This window comes from Mauremys reevesii, linkage group 1 (genome assembly GCF_016161935.1).
Source record: "Mauremys reevesii isolate NIE-2019 linkage group 1, ASM1616193v1, whole genome shotgun sequence".
Classification (NCBI taxonomy): domain Eukaryota; kingdom Metazoa; phylum Chordata; order Testudines; family Geoemydidae; genus Mauremys; species Mauremys reevesii.
The window spans coordinates 278,274,549-278,294,648 of NC_052623.1; the positions used below are offsets into that span (position 1 = coordinate 278,274,549).

A 20,100-nucleotide genomic window follows, 5' to 3' on the forward strand; every position below is an offset into this window, starting at 1 on the left:
TGGCGGGAACGAGAAGGTCTTCTGATTAACCCCTACTCACCAGAACCGGAGCTAGGACCCCAGGTAACCCATACCAAGGACCCTGGGGAACCCCAGCTTGGGGAGACCCTAACAGAGGAACAACTCAAACAGACCCGGTGCCTCCTGCGAGCCTTCTCCCGCACCTTCACGGCCCAACCGGGATTCACTACCCTGGTACATCACAGGATCCAGACTGAGCCTGGAATGGTGATCCGGGGCACGACCAGGCCTTTGCCGTATCACCGGAGGCGGGTAGTTGAGGAGGAGGTACGGGCTATGCTGGACTTGGGGGTGATTGAACCATCACAAAGCGAGTGGCGGAGCCCAGTAGTGCTGGTACTGAAGCCCGACGGCTCACAACGGTTCTGCATCGACTTCAGGCGTGTTAATGCCATCTCCAAGTTTGATGTGTATCCCATGCCTCGGATAGATGAGCTGTTGGCCCGGTTAGGAGAGGCCCGCTATATTACCACCCTCAACCTAAGTAAGGGGTACTGGCAGATGCCCCTGGAACCCAGCCTCCAGGGAGAAGACCGCGTTTGCCACCCCCACGGGCCTGTACCAATTTACCCGGATGCCCTTCGGCCTCCACGGGGCTCCGGCCATGTTTCAGGACCTGATGGACCGTCTCCTCCAGCCACATCAGGACTACGTTGCCGCCTATCTAGATGACGTGGTCATTTACAGTCCTGGGTGGGAGAACCACCTAGAAAGGGTCGCAGCCGTCCTGAGATCCTTGTGGACAGCCGGACTAACAGCCAACCTGAAGAAATGCCGCATTGGCTGGCAAGAGACTACGTACCTGGGGTACACTATCGGGCATGGGCAGGTAAAACCCTTGGTAGGCAAGGTCCAGGCCATCGCAACCTGCCCCCTGCCCGCCACAAAATGCCAGGTACACCAGTTTCTGGGCTTGGCGGGATATTATCGACAATTTATTCCCCAATTCGCGGCGATTGCCGCCCCCTTATCGGGGCTCCTGATGAAGGACAGCCCGCGGCAGGTGAAATGGACCCGCGAGTGCGACGAGGCCTTTCAGACACTCAAGACGAGCCTCTGCAGCGAGTCGGTCTTGTACAGTCCCGATTTCAACCGGACATTTGTCTTACAGACGGACGCCTCGGAGGTGGGACTCGGGGCCGTCCTTTCCCAAGAGGTAGAGAGGGAAGAGCATCCGGTTCTTTACATCAGCCGGAAGCTGTTCCCCCGAGAGAAAAACTATGCGGTGGTCGAAAAGGAAGCCCTCGCCATGAAGTGGGCCTGTGAAGCCCTGCGGTACTACATCCTGGGAGCCCCCTTCACCTTGGTCACCGACCACTCCGCCCTCCAGTGGTTGGCCCGCATGAAGGACCATAATATGCGGCTGCAGCAGTGGTACTTGGCACTGCAGCCCTATGCCTTCACTGTTCGTCATAGGGCCGGGAAGGACCACGCAAATGCGGACTTCCTCTCCCGTCTGGGGGTTATGGAAGGGGCTGGCCCCGCTGCACGGGAGCCAGCCTTGAGGGGTGGGGGCCGTGTAGTGAGGCAGCCTGGCTCCCAGCCGCACCTGAGAGGGCCGAGCCAGAACAGCCGCCTCAGTGGGCGGAGCCACTGCCACCTGTCCCCGCAACCCGGAAGTCAAGGGGCGGGACAAGAAGTATAAAGGCCCAGGCCCAGCGCTCAGTTGCTGCCAGGCCGCCAGAGAGGACAGACGCTACTGACCGAACTCCTGTTGGACCGAGCCTTCTCCGAGCCCGGTACCCTGAGGAGGACTGGTCGAGCCTTCCCCGAGCCCGGTACCCTGAGGAGGACTGGCCGAGCCTTCCCCGAGCCCGGTACCCTGAGGAGGACTGGCCGAGCCTTCCCCGGCCCGGTACCCTGAGGAGGACTGGCCGAGCCTTCCCCGAGCCCGGTACCCTGAGGAGGACTGGCCGAGCCTTCCCTGAGCCCGGTACCCCGAGGAGCTGCCTGAGCGTCCCCTCGCCCCGCGTCCTGAGGAGCAGCCCGACCTAGTCAGCGCCCAGAGCCCCGAGGAGCCCATGGTCTGGGACATGGCGGAGGACGCTAGAGATGCGCAGGTACCAATGGAGGGGGAGATGGGAAGTAGCCCGGGGGTAGCTGACCCCAGTCTGGCTACAGCCGACTTCGAGCCAATGTCAGTGTGTTGCGGTCAGGACCCCACCGACACAGCAGCAGACTAACTGCCGCTGTTAGGGCCCTGGGCTAGGACACAGTGGAGTGGGGGGGCCTGTGTCCCCCCTGCCACCCCACTCACGGGTGGCAGTCTCCCCTTCACACCCACACTCAGGCCTAGAAGCCTGGACTTACCAGTGTTGCTCAGCTCCTGCCTGAGGACCTGAGCCTCTGAACTTTTGCTTGTTGCCCCGCCCCGACCTAGGGCTTGGGCGTTACTGACTTTGTTTGCTCAGCTCCTGCCTGGGGGTCTGAGCCTACGAACTACTGTTTGTTGCCCCGCCCTGACCTAGGGCTGGGGCCTTAACTACTGTTAGTTTGGCTCAGCCGTGCCTGAGGGCCTGAGCTCGTGTACTACTATTTACTGCCTCACCCTGACCTAGGGCTCGGACTCTGGAGATTGAACTGCTTCCTAGCCTTGCGTAGTGAGGCGGCCTGGCTCCCAGCCGCACCTGAGAGGGCCGAGCCCTCACACCGGACTCTTACACTCACTGTCATTTTATCTCCCTTTTATAAGTTTTGTTCTCTTACTTCTGTCTCCCCTATTTCATTTCCCCTCCACCACCGGATTTCTCTCTCTTTCCTTCTTCCTCTTGCTCCTTGTTTCCCCATTTCTTTTCCTTTGGCTTCAACCCTCTCTCTTTCTCTGTTCTTGGTCTCCAAAAGCCGTTGCTTCCTCTCCCATCCTAAATTACATAGGAAGTAATTGATCTTACTTTCCGGAGATGAGAAATAGAAGTGTGGAGAAAGCAGAGATGGTTGTGTATGAAAGCAAATATGAGAAAAAAACAACAACTCTGTAATTATGTGAAATTACCTTCATTGCAAACTCATGGACCCTGTCACCAGCCCACACTGGATGGGTATGTGCATCTACCAAACCTAAAAAAACCCAACAATAATAAAATAAATACACATTGCAAAATTTCATTCTTTGGGAAAAGGAAAAAATCGAGAAAGTGCAAGCAAATTTAAAGGGACAGTATCAACTGAAGAAAAAACCCGTACCATGCTATACTTCTGTTTGAAAAATGTTTTTACCTCATATTATTGCAAAAAACACCTCTGATTACTATAATCAAGATATTCAAGAAATTTTTTTTTCCAGGGTGTTTTAGCCTATCTGGTCGCACTTGGTGTAGAGTTAAACTGTTTCTCCTGTATAGTAAGTCTGTCAGTCATTCTCCCATTTTGTTTGTCTGGGTCTTTCACACAGTAACAGGAGAGAGAGAAACATTTCTTAAAAACAGGAAAATTGGCAGGAGGACTTACAAGGAGGTGTATACCCTGAAATAATTTCAACTCACTTCAAACCCACCAATTAGATTTCATGCTGATGTCCCTTTAAAAGTGCAAGCTGCATATATTGGGCTTAATCCTGTGGCACTTATCCTAGTAATAGACCACTGACTTGAGTGGGAGCTTTTCCTGTGTAAAGACAGTGAAATTAGTCTGGGTGAGTGCCAGAGTCCCTGTCAGAGAACACGTCTAGCAGCTTAAATGCCAGTTCATAAATACAAGACACTTGATTTACTTTACACTGTGTAAAATTTTCAGAAGCACCTAAGTCCCATTGACTTTGATCCAAATCACCAGTCTGTGTGCAGGGTGGGGAGACTAGGCTCCATGAGTAGACAGGGAGGGGAACGAAAAGGGTGGGGAATTTGTGGAGCTTTGACTCTGCCACTTCAACATGCCAACCAACTCACCTGAGCTAGTGTGGAGTGGGAAGTAACTTGTTATTGGATTAGGAGAGTAGAGGATAATTAACCATTGGAACAATTTACCAAGAGTTGTGGTGGACTCTCCATCACTGGCAATTTTAAAATCCAGACTGGGTGTTTTTCTAAAAGATATGTTCTAGTTCAAACAGGAATTAATTCAGGGAAGTTCTATGGCCTGTGTTACACAAGAGGTCAGACTGGATAATCATGATGGTCCCTTTCGCCCTTATAATCTGCGGATCCTCCTCAGATTCCTTTCCCCTAGAGCAAGAGGGAAGCCAGGAATAGCCCTATGTGACGCTTTATAGTCACAATTACCTGCTTGGACTGTTCCAGGACAGGGTGAGGGGTGGAAATAGCTACATGCTGCCCCTTATTCAGGGCTCCAGGTGAAGTGCCAGTCTAGGCCTTAAAGTATTACATAACAGAGACGTTCATAGTATTTTTTATCTGGGTACTTTACAAAAGTTAAAATAACAGGGAAAACAAATAGGTGGCTGAGAGAGAGACAATCACTCTGCCAAACAAAAAACTGGCCAACAAAAGAATAAATAACCCAAGGAGAAAGAACAGCTGAAAATGAAAAAGTAAACAGGCCCAAATGAATAGACTTTTCAACAAGCATTGTAGCTAGCCAGAGAAGTAGTCTAAGGGGCCTTCTCAGAGTTGCATAGAATTGGTCTCTGAACCAAGAAGACCCTGCCTTCATCTGATTCAAGCTGAACCTCCAGAGGGGAGCAAAGGCACTGTAAATGGTCTCAACTGCCTGGGGATGATGTGAAAGGAAGGGGTTAGTTGCTCAAATACCCAAGGGCATAATTTATGTATGGCTTGCCAACATGCTCAGGGTTTAACTGATCGCCATATTTGGGGTCAGGAAGGAATTTTCCTCCAGGGCAGATTGGCAGAGGCCCTGGAGGTTTTTTGCCTTCCTCTGCAGCATGGGGCACGGGTCACTTGCTGGAGGATTCTCTGCAGCTTGAGGTCTTCAAACCACAATTTGAGGACTTCAATAACTCAGACATAGGTTAGGGCTTTGTTACAGGAGTGGGTGGGTGAGATTCTGTGGCCTGCATTGTACAGGAGGTCATAATGGTCCCTTCTGACCTTAAAGTCTATGAGTCTATACAAAGAAAAGAAGCTTGGGGAGTGTTTGAGTAACTGAGGAACCTGTATTTTGTCTATACACAAGTTTAGCCATTCTGAGTTGCACCATTAACATGAAGAAAATACACCAACCTGGCAATATGCATTTCCCAGAACAGTCAATAGTTTTTTCAAATGATGCTTCTGAAAATTGCCGGCGAATAGCATCTGCATGGCCTACAGCTTTTACACAGCCATCTCTGCAAAAACAAACAATGCACAAACAAGTCTGAGTGAGTTTGTTTAAAAAGCAAACTCAGCAAGTTGTATTTAGGTGCTCCTGAATCATCACCCTTTCAGAGATGTGATGGGGTCATTGTTTGCAGGACTCTGAAAATGGACAGGGTCGATTGTTGCTAATCATGTGGATGCCTTGAGATCTATGAGGAAATCCAGTGGACCTCAAAGTGTCTGTGAAGCCTCGGCCATTCCCATGCCCTGCCATCATTGTTCCCTTAGGATGATAAGTTGTGGGTCCTTTCTGTTTATGAAGTAATATCTGTATGTATCCTGTAACTCAAAGGCAAATGCCAATGTATGCATTAGCCCAGTGTACTCTTATTACCAAAGCAACAGTATCCTCAAATTGTTCTTATGTTACTGAAATAAGAATGTAAGAAGAAAAAAATGGCCGTACCAGGTCAGACCAATGGACCATCTAGCCCAGTATAACCTGTCTTCCATATATATGTATATTATAACAGAGAGAGAAAAAATATATTTTAAATATGACCAAAACATTGATTTTCTTTTTGCCACAAGATAAATCATTAACTGATGCTCTTCGTTTGGCAACAAAATGGTATATTACGTGTAAGATTTAAGGCCTTGGTCTGATGTTATTATGGATTTTTTAGTATAATTGAATGTCACGTTGCAGTTCCCTTGTTCCACTCTCCATGAATGAATTTAGTGGTATTCTTGCCTTGAAAATGCTGTGACCATTACAGGAACCTTACCAAGTGTACCAAGACACGGTGCGCAGTCCCCAAAGTAGCTAGTCCTTCCTCTCTGTATATTTGGTGCATATGCGACAGCTCTGCTCAGGCAGCTTTAATTTGCTGAGCTGGCAGCTCGGAAGCACATTACCTGAGGTCTTATGCAATTTGGCCAATTACAAAGGTTACATTTTCCACTTGGATGAGCTATTTTATATCAATACATTTTTCTTCCTCATCAGACATTCAGGTCTTTGTTATTTTCCACTCAACCTGTCAAACATACTAATTTTGACCATTGCAAGACCACCACCACCACCCTGCCAAATCTCACTCAATAACTGAACTTTCCATTTTTTTGACAGAATTCCATGGCCACAAGAATAGCAATACTGGGTCAGACTATTGGTCCCTCTAGCCTAATATCCTGTCTTCTGACAGTTGCTGGTGGCAGATGCTTCAGAGTGAATGAACAGGGCAATTTATCAAGTGACCCATCCCCTGTCATCCAGTCCCAGCTTCCGGCAGTCAGAAGTTTAGGGCCACCCAGAGCATGGGGTTGCATCTCTGACCACCTTGGCTAATAGCCATGGACAGACCTATCCTCCATGAATTTATTTAATTCTTTTCTAAGCCCAGTTATAATTTTGACCTTCACAACATACACAGGCAATGAGTTCCACAGGTTGACTGTGCACTGTATGAAGAAATACTTCCTTATGTTTCTTTTAAACCTGCTACCTATTAATTTAATTGGATGACTCCTGGTTCTTGTGTTATGTGAAGGGGTAAATAACACTTCCCTATTCACGTTCTCCATACCATTCATGATTTTATAGACCTCTATGATATCCCCCCTTAGTTGTCTCTTTTCTTAGCTGAAAAATCCCAGTCTTTTTCCTCTCTCCTCATATGGAAGCTGTTCCATACCCCTAGTGATTTTTGTTGCCCTTCTCTGTACCTTTTCGATTTCTAATGTATCTTTTTTGAGATGGGAAGACCAGAACTGCACAACGTATTCAAGGTTTGAGCATACCATGGATTTATATAGTGGCATTATGATACCATTTTTGTTTTATTTTCTATCCCTTTCTTAATGATTCCCAACATTCTGTTTGCTTTTTTGACTGCCGCTGCACATTGAGTGGATGTTTTCAGAGAACTATCCAAGATGACTCCAAGATCTCTTTTTTGAGTGGTAACAGCTAATTTAGTCCCCCATCATTTTGTATGTATAGTTGGGATTATGGTTTCCAATGTGCATTACTTTGCATTTACCAACTCTGAATTTCATCTGCCATTTTGTTGCCCAGTCACCCAGTTTTGTGAGCTTTGAAACTCTTTGCTGTCAACTTTGGACTTAACTATCTTGAGTTATTTTGTATTGTCTGCAGACTTTGTCACCTCACTATTTACTCCTTTTTCCAGATCATGTATGAATATGTTGAACAGTACTGTTCCCATGCAGACCCTTGGGGGACCCTGCTATTTACCTCTCTCCACTGTGAAAACTGACCATTTATTCCTATCCTTGTTTTCCACTCTATTAACCAGTTATTGATACATGAGAGGACCTTTCCTCTTATCCCATGACTGCTTACTTTCCTTAAGAGCTTTTGGTGAGGGACATTGTCAAAGGCTTTCTGAAAGTCCCAATACACTATAATAACTCGATTACTCATGTTCACGTGCTTGTTGACCCTCCTCAGATAGTTCTAACAGATTTGTGAGGCATGATTTCCCTTGACTCTTCCCCAACATACTGTGTTCATCTATGTGTCTGATAATTCTGTTCTTTACTATAGTTTCAACCAATTTGCCCTGAACTGAAGTTAGGCTTACCAGCCTGTATTTGACAGGATCGCCTCTGGAGCCTTTTTAAAAATGCAGCATGACATTAGCTATTTGCTAGTCATCTGGTGCAGAAGCTAATTTAAGCAATAGGCAACATACCACAGTTAGTAGTTCTGCAATTTCGTATTTGAGTTCCTTCAGAACTCTTGGGTGAATCCCATCTGGATCTTGTCACTTATTACTGTTTAATTTATCAATTTGTTCCAAAACATCCTCTACTGACACCTCAACCTGGGACAATTCCTCAGATCTCTCACCTAAAAAGAATGGCTCAACTGTGGGAATTTCCCTCACATCCTCTGCAGGATGTGAACAGGGGCGGCTCCAGGCACCAGCACGCCAAGCGCGTGCCTGGGGCGGCAAGCCACGGGGGGCACTCTGCCGGTTGCCGTGAGGGCGGCAGGCAGGGTGCCTTTGGCGGCTTGCCTGCGGAGGGTCTGCTGGTCCCGCGGCTTTGGCGGACCTCCCGCAAGCGTGCCGCTGAATCCGCCCCTGGATGTGAAGACTGATGCAGGATGAAGACTGAGGCAAAGAATGAATTTAGCTTCTCTACAACAGCTTTGTCTTCCTTGAGTGCTCCTTTAGCACCTTGATGATCCAGTGCCTCCACTCACTGTTTGGCAGGCTCCTGCTTTGATGTACTTAAAAACATTTTACTGTTAGGCTACGTCTATACTACCCGCCCGGGTCGGCGGGTAGCATTCGACTTCTCGGAGTTCGATATATCGCGTCTCATCTAGACGCGATAGTTCGAACTCCGAACGCGCTTCCGTCGACTCCGGAACTCCACCACCGCGAACGGCGGTGGCGGAGTCGACGGGGGAGCCGCGGACTTCGATCCCGCGGCGTCTGGACGGGTGAGTAGTTCGAGTTCAGCTACGCTATTTGCGTAGCTGAACTTGCGTACCTTAGTTCGACCTCCTCCCCCAGTGTAGACCAGGCCTTAGTGTTTGTGTCTCTTGCTAGTTACTCCTCAAATTCTTTTTTGGCCTGGCTGATTACACTTTCACACTTAACTTGCCGGAGTTTATGCTCCTTTCTATTTTCCTCAGTAGAATTTGACTGGAACTCTCTTTCCTCTGTTTCTTTTCAGTTCCTATCTGTACTTTATCAACTTCTATCCTCTCCTCTTTACTAGGACATAGAATATCCCCTTCAATTAATCCTACCTTAAGGGATGTGTCTGTCCTCTGCACCTGTCAGCTTTCCCCTAGCCCTCAGTTTAAAAACTCCTCTACAACCTTTTAAATTTTACATGCCAGCAATCTGATTTTGTTTTGGTTTATGTGGATCCCAAAGCTGACTGCAAAGAGTTTCAAAGCTCACAAAACTGGGTGACTGGGCAACAAAATGGCAGATGAAATTCAGAGTTCAGTTCCTCAGGCAGGGGTAGTTAGGCAGAACTCAGGGTTTCGATGTATGGATGAGACAATAGTGTTCAGAGGAGGGATTTATGTTTATTAGGAACTGGGGAATGTTTTGGAAAAGGAGTGAATACAGGCAGAATGGGATCCGCACCTGTCAGCTTTCTCCTAGCCATCAGTTTAAAAACTCCTCTACAACCTTTTAAATTTTACATGCCAGCAACCTGATTTTGTTTTGGTTTATGTGGATCCCATCCTGCCTGTATTCACTCCTCCTTTTCCAAAACATTCCCCAGTTCCTAATAAACATAAATCCCTCCTCTGAACACTATTGTGTCATCCATACATCAAAACCCTGAGTTCTGCCTAACTACCCCTGCCTGAGGAACTGAGAGCACTTCAGGACCTTTCTCCAACCTTTCTCTTACCTTTCCCTGTGTCACTGGTGCCTACATGTACTGTGACCACCAACTTCTCCCCAGTACTGCCCATAAGTCTATCTACATGTCTCGAGAGGTTTGCACCCAGGTGTCAATTTACCATGAGGTTTTGCCAGCCTCAGAAACCCAACTACCTAATTTTCTAATAATCAAATCCCCCAATATTCTTACCAGTCTCTTCTTAATACAAGGGTTTCCCTCCCTTGGAGGGGTATCCTCAGTATGAGAGGATACCATAACATCATCTGGAAGGAGAGTCCAACTATGGGATCATTTTAATTATGCTTAATGATTAACAGTAGTTTTTATTTTCTTTCGGTTAACTAAAACTACTGCACTGTTGTGGGTTAGCAATGTACAGCATCCCTGCAGTCAGTAACTGCAGAGCATTCTTGTCCTCCAGAGGAACCATGCTGTCATTGCCTCCCTGCCTACACCTGAAGGGTACACTTGCCCCTTTGGAGGATGTAGGTAGCATGGAGTGGAATCCGCAAGAGATGGTGTATTTAAGGTTAGCTTTCAAACCCACACGGATTTTCCTGTAGGTTTGCTTAGGGATGATACCAGGAAGAATAGACTTTCCTTGGCCAAACACTGGTCATTGAACTCCACTCCCCCCTAATCATGTGGTATTTTAGAGGAGGGGCTTCCATGGGCTTTAGAGGTGATGGGGCAATTCTGCATAGGGTTGCCAACTTTCAACTCGCACAAAACCAAACACCCCTGTCCCACCCTCTGCCCCGCCCCTCCTTTGAGGCCCCGCCCTTTCTCTGAGGCTCCGCTCCCTCCATCCCCCGTCCCTCTGTCGCTCACTCTACCCACCCTCACTCACTCATTTTCAGTGGGTTGGGGCAGGGGGTTGGGTGTGGGAGGTTCCAGCTGGGGGTGCGGGCTCTGGGGTGGGGCCAGGGATGAAGGGTTTGGGGTGCAAGAGGGGGCTCTGGGCTGGGGTTGAGGGGTTTGGAGTGCAGGAGGGGGTTCTGGGATGGGGCAGGAGGTTGGGGTGTGGGAGGATCTGAGGGCTCTGGCTGGGGGTGCGAGCTCTCGGGTGGGGCTTGGGATGAGGGGGTTGGGATTCAGGAGGGTGCTCTGGGCTGGGACCGAGGGGTTTGGAGGGTGGGAGGGGGATCCGGGCTGGGGCAGGGGGTTGGGGTGTGGCAGGGGGATGAGGGGTGCAGGCTCCCAGCAATGCTTACCTCAAGCAGCTCCCGGAAGCAGCGGCATTTCCCCCCTCCAGATCCTATGCAGAGCAATGGCCAGGTGCCTCTGCAAGCTGCCCTGTCTGCAGGTGCTGCCCCCGCCGCTCCCATTGGCTGCGGTTCCTGACCAATGGGAGCTGCAGAGCCAGCACTTGGGGTAGGGGCAGCACGCGGAGCCCCCTGGCTGCCCCTACATGTAGGAGCTGGAGGGGGGGGGATAAGCTGCTGCTTCTGGGAGCCACGCAGTGCATGGAATGATGGCAGGCAGGGAGCCTGCCTTAGCCCCGCTGTGCTGCCAACCGGACTTTTAACGGCCCAGTCAGCAGAGCTGACTGAAGCCACCAGGGTCCCTTTTTGACCAGGGTTCCAGTCAAAAACCGAACATTCTACACTGTCTCCTCTTCTCACAACAATTTTAGAGCCACTGGAGTAAAAGACTTGAGACTCAGCACAGACAGCTCATTGAAGACATCTGTGTAATACATAGTAGCAGTTTAAAAAGGCAAATAGGATGATTGGGAGCATTTTAAAAAAGGAAAGAAAATAATGTAATATTGAAAACAATGGTACATCCTGATTTAAATTACTTTATTGAGTTCAGGTTACTTCACTTAAAGTTAAAGCAGAGAATGAAAAGGTCCAGAGAGGGCAGAAAGTGTGGTCAGTGACATGACAGGACTTGCCTAGAAAGACTAGCCTGAAAAAGAGAATAGTTAGAGGGATGTTGACTGAGGTAGTCAAAATTATGAAAGATTAATTTAAAACTAATCATAATCTCCTTTTCACCCTGTTGTATAGTCTGAGTCAAAAATAAATCAACACAGAGGGGAAAAGAAAATCAATACTGACAGTTAAAAAATTAGAAGAAAAAATATAATTGATTTCAACATTGTCAACAAACAAGCTGACATGTCTTAATAGCCTTAAGAGCCAGGCCCTTGATATTAAATAGTCCAAGTCCTGAATAAATAATAACAGAATCCAGTAATCTCTTCAAACATTTGTTGTACCCTAGTCACAACAAAACATCCCAAACAGAAGAAAACATAAGTTTTACAGCACACACAATAGCCAATTATTTTTATGTACAAAGTATACACTCAGAGTCTAGACAGACTGGAGATAGACTTTTTATGAACTATACAGCAAATATTTTAAGCCACTTTAAAATGTTGTTCAGCTTTTATGAAACTTTGTATTGTTGCTCAGCTACTATGGGAATGGGGGACACATTAGGAACCTAGACAATGAGGTTGCAGCAATTTGATGTGCAACAACATTTATAAAGATGTTTAATTACATTTTGGGATTTTCAAAGACAGGTTTTCATCTTGTCAGACTATCAGTGTGACCTGGTTTGTCAAAGAAAAGTTAGCAACACAACTGACTTACAAAGTTAAAATATACATTCTATTTCTTTCACTACTATCAAGACTTTGTTTTAAGTCCAGACTTTTAAATTATCTTACAAGCTATGCTTTTTAAAATTTTTCTTTACAAAATTTCACAGATCTTTCAGAATTTTAAAAAATGTCATCTTGGTGTTATATGGATCTAGTTACAAAATTTGGTTTAGTCCATACTGGCATGTAGATTTGTTCCTCTTATAACACTACCTTTTATGTTGGCTTTAAGGTCCTGATCCTGTAAAGTCTTACTTGCATACTTAATTTTAGACACTGAGTAAAGACTTCAGTGGGTCTACTCCTGCATAAAGTTAACTATGTGCTTAAGTTTTTTTAGGACAGAGGCTAAATCATTTTCTAAGTATCAAGAATATAATTATTCCATAATTTACATTACTTTTCAGCATACTCTTTTAAAAAGAGTTTGTGTGTCCTCTCTCAGCTTCAGCACTCCGACACTTAAGTTTTAGGCATAGCAACTTAAGTCACAAGTGTGTTGGCACACTTAAGACAACGCTTGTCTTTTTAAAACAACAAAGTAACTTTGTTTCTCAACTGGAATCCCCTTGACTAAAAAGCTAAGATTCTGGATTCCAGTCTGCAGTTTTTCTTCTTGGCAGAATTAATCCACAACACGAAGAATAACATATTTTTCCTTATTTTCAGCAACTAGCAATGAGTAAGCATTTGGGAATATTTTATTGTGGATTCAGATTTTAAAAAAAACAACACCTTTTCAATTCTAACGCACTTGTGGCATCTGATCGCCCCAAAATGCCAGGTCGCTGTCTGAATTGATGGCGAGCCTGCAGAACTGAAGAATCTGCCTTTTAAAAAGAGATAAGGAATAACTGGATGCGGCACCAGACTTTATTTTCTGAACCTGAGGGCTCCCAGGAATGCGGAGAGCAGATCTGGCTGAATCACGCCAGGTGCCTGTTCAGGCCCGTGCCTTGCCGGGGGCTCTGGGGACAGGCGCGCAGATCACACTTACTTGCCGATCACCACGCTGGCATTGTCCAGCACGGCCAGGCTTTGCATGCCCGCCTGCAGCAGGTACTTCTCGCCTTTGGTGCAGATGAGCACCAGCTGTTGGGCATTGTGCAGCAAGAGCCTGTGCTCGCCAGCCATGTCGGTGCAGCGAGAGCCCCCCAGGCAGAGGCCAGGAGCAGCCCAGCAACTGGAGGGGGGTGAACCCCGCGCTCAGCTCAAAGTCTCCTGGGCAGCGGCCGAGCGCGGGGCAGCGCTGGCGATGGAGTTTCTCGGCTGGATTCTTGCCCCGCCCCCCCCGCAGCGCTGCCACCCTGCGGCCGGAGGGGCCGGTGCTGGAAGCTCCTTGACTGCGCGGGGCCCGGGAAGGATCCAGCCCCTGGGCTGGGGTTGCTTTTGCAAGGGCTGCCGCCGGCAAGAGGGCGCGCGGGCTCCTCCTGGCCCCCGGGGCGTGGGACGAACGCGGAGGGGGGAGGGAAACTGAGGCACGGGGGAGGGGCGTTTCTCGTTCTGCGCCCAGGCTGGAGCGGGCCCGCGCGGCGCTGGCTCAACAGTCTCCAGGCAGGACCCCGTCCCCGTCCGTGCGGCTGCCCCCGTGCTTGGCCGCGCCCCTCCTGGCCCCCTCGCCCGGTGAGGGAGCAGCGGCTGGGGGGGGGGGTGTCTAGGCTGGGGGAGGGGGGAGCTGAGGTTTGCGGCGGGAGCTTCCCCTTCTCCTGGGAGGGGCAAGGGGGCCAACCCGGCCGATGTAGAAGCCTGGGGCCATCTTGCTGCTGCCCCGCTCCCAGGCTCCCAGCCCAACGCCAGCTACACGTCCCTGTTCTCTCCGAGGCGCGTAACTGCAGAGGGGCGAGACTAAATTCACCCCCGTTGTTGTCAGCAAGCCTGGGGCGAGTCCTCAGGAGTGGCTGGGCTCTGCTGGGCCCGGATGAAGATGAGGATGGGGGTGGGGTTGGCTTAGGTGGTTTGAGGATTGTTAATGGCACTGCACAGGATGTGCTTGCCATGCATCCCATGAAGTGGGTATTCACCCACGAAAGCTTATGCTCTAATACATTTGTTGGTGCCACAGGACTCTGCCGCTTTTACAGATCCAGACTAACACAGCTACCCCTCTGATACGTGAGTGCTTGTGTGTCTCTGTGCTCTCTCAAGCGTGGAGTTGGGTAGGGGTTCATCAATTGCAATGTAGAGATCCGCCAGAAGGACTCCTGCAAATGGTACTGGCTTGTAATATTCCCAGTGGGGCCAAGCTGCCGGTTGGGGTTTGCTAGAGTGGAAGTGCGGTTCTGGCCACATGTCCTATACTGGCTCTGTGCCAGCCGGAGATTTCCCCTTGTTAGGCAAATCCCCCAAGTGGCCGGTTAATCCTGCTTTGTGGTGGGAATGGAAATGCAGATATCATCTGCTTATTTTCATGTTACAGTTAGACTGAGGCGCCTGGAATGTTTTGGTTCCTAATTTGGAATGTTCACCCTTAAAGTTCCTGACCTGCCCAGAGTCACAGGAATCCAGCCCCATGTGTGCCAGATGCCTCTTGCCAAACTTGGTTAGGGAATTTATCATTTATCTGATTTCCACCAAGATTAAAAATAAATGTTAGATTTTACTGCCCCTATAGAGCTGGAGACAGGAGAGTTTTAGTAGGAACTTTTACTCACAAAATGAACATTTTAGGTGTTCTCTCTTCAAAGAAAAGAGAACAATACAATGCTGTGGACAAAATCTTCTAACCTAGGTGTCTAAAGTTAGGTTTCTAATTTCATATTTAGACCTAAATGAAAGTGGCCTTATTTCCAGAAGAATTGAGCACTTACAAATTCCACTAAGGTCAATTGGAGCTCTGCAGGTGCTCAACACCCCTGGAAATTGGGCAATTTTTATTTCAGTGCCAAAATCTAACTTTAAGGACTTAAGTTTGAAATCTTTCCCCATGTTCTCCTTGTGCTGTTGGTAGGTCAATATAAATGTATCTTCTTGCCAGCCAACCATCTTCCAGGATTCTACAACATTCTCAAACCTTAGAGGTGCACAAGACTTATTAGATCATCCATCCCATCTCCCTGATAATGCAGGATTGTTCCATACTACCCGTACACTAATGCTTTGTCCAGTGGGGAGGACAAAGCATTCTACTTTTAGAAGCCCAGAATAAATGGGCTTTCCCAGCTTTCCCAGGGATACTGTTTCACAGCCTAACTCATCTCACCGGGAGGAAGATTTTCTTGGTATTCATCCTAAATTTTCCATTTCTTTGTTTCAACCTTTCACTTTTAGGCAGACTACTATATATTACAGTACCTCATTTCTTCCTTAATGTGTATGCCCATAAAATATTTGTAGACTACAGTTGCATTCTCCTGTTTAGTCATTGCTTCGTTCTTTTAATTTTTTACATACAATGATCTCTTCATTACCCTGAGTATTTTTGTTGCTCTTCTCTAGAATCCCTCCAGTTTGTCAATATTTTTCTTGTAACATGTAGATTAAAATATAATATCAACACATTTTTGTGTATATAAACAAAAAGTGGCAGGTGCGCTAGGCTTCTTGGATGTGCCTTATTGAGCTAACCTCTTCTTCAGATCAGACAAACTGTGAGGTAGGAACAAATATTTTGAAGGTAGTTTAAATTCTTTAGTAATTGACAGTGTTTGGAAATCTTTAATGATGTGGCATCATGCTCCCCACTGGTGAGCTGGGGCAATGATGGAGAGGCAGGGCTTCTTTGTAACCATTTTCCCCCTTAAAGCAGAGGGTGGATTAGCTGTTGGGTTGGTTGAGGATTAAAGGAGTGTGGGCTAGATTCACAAAGGAGTTTGGGCATTATGATGCTCAGGGTCATGAGGCCTATCTTTTAGGTGCCTAGAAAATCACAGGAACAACATTGTGGTTCACAAAACCTGAGTTAGGCACCTAGGCTCCCTAGGCTCCCTATACAATAAATGGACAGAGATAGGTGCTTTAGACTGTGATCCAGAAAAGCCAGCATACTTAGTAGGAAGCTGGCTAAGCTAGCCAATGGGAGATGCCAACAACAGGGGTGTGTGCAAAGCCCCAGAGCCGTAACAAGGAATTTTTGCACTCGAGGCAAGGGCTGGCTCCAGGCTCTTCGGCGGCAGGTCCCTGAGTCCCTGGAGGGAAGGATCTGCCGCCGAATTGCCGCCACCATTTCATTCATTCTTTGGCAGCAATTCAGCAGCGGGTCCCTGAGTCCTTGTCGGAGGGAAGGACCTGCTGCCGAATTGCCGCCGAAGAATGAATGAAGCGGTGGTGGCAATTAGGCAGCAAGTCCTTCTCTCTGACAGGAACTCAGGGACCCGCCGCCAAATTGCTGCCGAAGAAGTGGCAGCAGTAGAGCTGCTGCTGAAGCGCTGCTGATTGCGGCAGAGCTGCGCCCCTCTGCTTTGCGCACCCAGGGCAAGTGCCTCACTGGCCTCGCCCTTGTTACGGCACTGCAAAGCCCTAACCCTCTCTCTCAGAGGTAGGCGCCTCCCTGCTGCTAGGACTTGGGCACCTATCTTTGTTAGCAATTCATAAACAGGGAACCCCTCTCCTGGAGTCAGGCGGCTTTTTAAGGCATTTTCTTGTGAGAATGAGTTAGGCAGGTGCCTAACTACACACAAATGGCTAGACGAGGAGGTGCTGCTGCTGCTGCCTGCTTTATAACTTTTAGCCCAGTGGTTAGAGCACTCTAACCCAGGTGACCCAGGTTCAATTTCCTTGTCTGTCTGATGAGGGGAAAGGATTGGAAAAGGGGTCTCCCACTTCTCAGGAGAGTGGTCCAACCATTGAGCTCTGGGATATTCTGATGGGGGCTCCCTAAATCTCTTCTGTAGAAGCTGTTCCACTCTAGATTGGACCAGAGAGAGACAGACTAACTCTGTAGCCTAGTGGTTAGGGCACCCACATGGTTCTGTCCTGCTGCTCCAGTGACTCTGTTTATCCACAGGGAAATTGCTTCAGCAGGAGAGATTGAGGGAGTTCCACTTCAGATTATCCAATAGCTCAGTGATTAGAATAGTCTCTTGAGAGATGGGAGACCCTCCCACCCCATTTAAACCCTTTCTTTCCCTCAGGCAGAGGGGAGAGTTGAATATGGGTCTCCCCCACCCTGGGTGAGTTCTCTAGCCACTGAGCCAAAAGTTAGAGAGTGGGTGGTGGCAGCACCATCACCTTCTCCTCTGGCTGGATTTTGAATGTGACCTAAGCCGGTAGGCAGCATCTAAGCACACCTACCAGCTTGGGCCCCTCACACAAGATAGATGGGCAAATGTGGTTAGTGAATCACTCTGGGGCTTAGGCGGGAGATAGGCACTTGGACACTTAGAGTGAGGCAGCAGTGCTCATGCTCAGAGGCAGAAACATAGGTGCCACAGGAGGTTAGGCCCCTACAGAGTAGGGGTGGGAGTTTTGTGAATCTCAGTGGAGCCAAACCTGGGATTTAGGTGCTTATGATTTAGGCACCGAAGTGTGGGGTTTAGGCAGCTGAGTAACTTTGTGAATCCTATCCTATGTCCCTGAGCTGTTCCAGGAGTTCTCGCTGGATATTCTGGTAGTCTCGGGTGACACTATTTTATGCATTAAAATAGAAATTGATGAGAGACCCCACAGTGGTATGTACTGCTAAAACTGCTTCAATTATTCCACAGATATTTTGGGTCCAGTGTTCAACAGGTCTTCATATTGTGCTCACAGAAAACTTGCAAGTACACCCATGTATGTGCATAAAACCCAAACCTGTGTTTGTGCATGTTTGTATTTAATTATGTGCCTTACTACTCAATTTGTCTCTATGCATAAACCAAAAGACAAGTTGGCCTCAAGTCTTTACCAGATTTAATATTCTAATGCTAATGCTTTTTTTCCATTTTGTCTATTTCAGCAGTTCCCGAAGGAATTTCAGAAAGTAGGGATGGCATCAGAAGACTTATTTCTACCGTCCCAGTCCCAGACGCCTAGACTTCAGGGCGTTAGTTTTGGTAAAAAAATGTTTTGATTAAAAAAATAAACAAATAAATACCATATGTGAATTTTGTGTAATGCTTAACAACTACAAGAAGGGGCTTGTTGTGCTCGAAGGGTGACATTCGCAGTACAGCACTTATGAATTATGTATACGGGAGAGGATAGAATGAAGGGTGCCAAAGTAACGCACACTTTTAATTTCCTGAGTTTGAATCACAAGCTTAATGTTCCACTAAAACAGCTTTTTGGACTGAATTTTACATGGTGGTTTTTTTAAAAGGTGTCAGAATATTATTTTTTTCCCTTTCATCTTTTATAGACTATGACACTGATAATCAAAAGAAGACTCCTTTTACAATTGTGGACTGCAAGCCATTTCTTTACAGAGACATTGAGTGTAGGGCCAAAAAAGAGGTATGTGTTTGTGTCAGGTTTAATTGTCAGAGCCCATGCTAAGTCTATGTATGTTATTAATTTAAGGTACTTTACCTATAACTGTCAAGTTCCCCTGTTTAGGGGGAATGGAACTCATTTCATCAAACAAAACAAAGTGGTGAAAAGTCTGCAGATAAATACCCCCACCTCCCCAGTTTAGTACAATGTGTTAAAAACTTTTATGGTGGTAAATACTGCATTTTAAATATCTTTTAGCTGATGCTGGATGTGTATATGTAATATTCCTGCAGTAGTTTCTCAAAGGAAGTACATGCTTTCAAAAGAGTGGAAAAATCAGGCTGCCCCAGATATAGTCATCTAGTAGCATATTTCTAGAACGTTCAGCCTAAGAACTGAAGTATGGTTTAGTGGGTAAGGCACAGAACTCGGGGTAAAGTATTCTGAGTTGTAGTCCTGACTTTGCTATAGACTTTCTGTGTGACTTTGAGTAAGTCACATAATAGCTCTGTGCCTCAGTTTCCTCATCTGTAAAATGGGATTCATAATACTTTCTTCCCATACTGTTTTATTGTATGGCTAAATTTATTAATATTTGCAAAATGATTGGCGGTTCACTCATACAGGAGGAGACAATGGGAGTCCTGAGAATTGTTTTTTGTTAGTGAGTTTTGTTGAATGGTACTTTTAAGCTTGTGTCCTAACTGCAAAGGTATTGTACGTCACTGACCCATCAGGGCTGACCACAGCCTTTGAGCTCATCTGAATTCAGAAATTGCCTTGATTTAACTGAACTTGTTTCTAAATTTCTGGAACCAATCCAGAGAACAAATGCAAATTTGTTATACACTCTTGGACTTCACATTATTTCAGGTCAGTTAGGTTTTGTGTAAAACTTACTTTCTCGGTGTAAAATATTTTTGTCATAACTTCACAAAAGTAAAAATGATGGAACTCTGTGCCCCCTTCCCATTGTGCCCAGAAACTTTGCATGCTTCAGACCCAGCAGAATAGAAAATGAAACATTCTCCCTCAGGCCAGCATTCCAAAGCCACCCATCATTGCCAAGTTGTCTCGTTCAATTTTTTTGTAGGTCCCCCAGTTCCCTACTGATTTAGATCCCAATTCAGCAAGGAACTTAAGCATGTGCCTAACTTTAAACATATGAGTAGTCATAAGAACAACCATACTGGGTCAGACCAATGGTCGATCTAGCCCAGGATCCTGTCTTCTGACAGTGGCCAAGGCCAGGTGCTTCAGAGGGAATGAACAGAACAGGTAATCATCAAGTGATCCATCCCTGTCACCCATTCCCAGCTTCTGGAAAATAGAGGTTAGGGACGCTTCAGTTTAGATCGTGTTTTTGCATGTCTCAAGGCATGTCTATGCTGCCCTGCGCTGTAACTGCCCTGTGTGGACACTGCAGGTGCAAACTTCCTGCATTAGTGTGAACTCGGGACCTATAAGTTTGTATTTGCAGAGTCC

At 47.1% G+C, this 20,100-nt stretch overlaps 2 protein-coding genes across 9 annotated transcripts in view; one reads left to right on the top strand and one right to left on the bottom strand.

Moving 5' to 3' along the window:
- AMDHD1 (amidohydrolase domain containing 1) overlaps nucleotides 1-13,868 on the bottom strand; it is a 30,262-nt gene extending 16,394 nt beyond the window's left edge. The window contains exons 1-3 of the mRNA XM_039495425.1: nucleotides 13,262-13,868; nucleotides 5,160-5,266; nucleotides 3,014-3,078 (exon numbers count right to left, since the gene is read on the bottom strand). Of these exons, the coding sequence (XP_039351359.1) occupies nucleotides 3,014-3,078; nucleotides 5,160-5,266; nucleotides 13,262-13,398 (309 nt within the window). The 5' untranslated portion in view covers nucleotides 13,399-13,868. The remainder of the gene's footprint in view (nucleotides 1-3,013; nucleotides 3,079-5,159; nucleotides 5,267-13,261) is intronic.
- Nucleotides 13,770-20,100, top strand: part of CCDC38 (coiled-coil domain containing 38) — a 44,260-nt gene continuing 37,929 nt past the window's right edge. For 2 of the 8 annotated variants that reach the window (XM_039495362.1, XM_039495416.1), the window contains exons 1-5: nucleotides 13,770-13,887; nucleotides 14,327-14,376; nucleotides 17,907-17,973; nucleotides 18,140-18,236; nucleotides 18,542-18,636. In XM_039495362.1, coding sequence (XP_039351296.1) covers nucleotides 18,170-18,236; nucleotides 18,542-18,636 — 162 coding nt within the window. In that variant the 5' untranslated portion in view covers nucleotides 13,770-13,887; nucleotides 14,327-14,376; nucleotides 17,907-17,973; nucleotides 18,140-18,169. Of the gene's footprint in view, nucleotides 13,888-14,014; nucleotides 14,377-15,685; nucleotides 15,857-17,906; nucleotides 17,974-18,139; nucleotides 18,237-18,541; nucleotides 18,637-20,100 lie in introns of those variants that run through there. The other 6 variants (XM_039495401.1, XM_039495410.1, XM_039495396.1 and 3 more) reach the window with 5 other exon arrangements.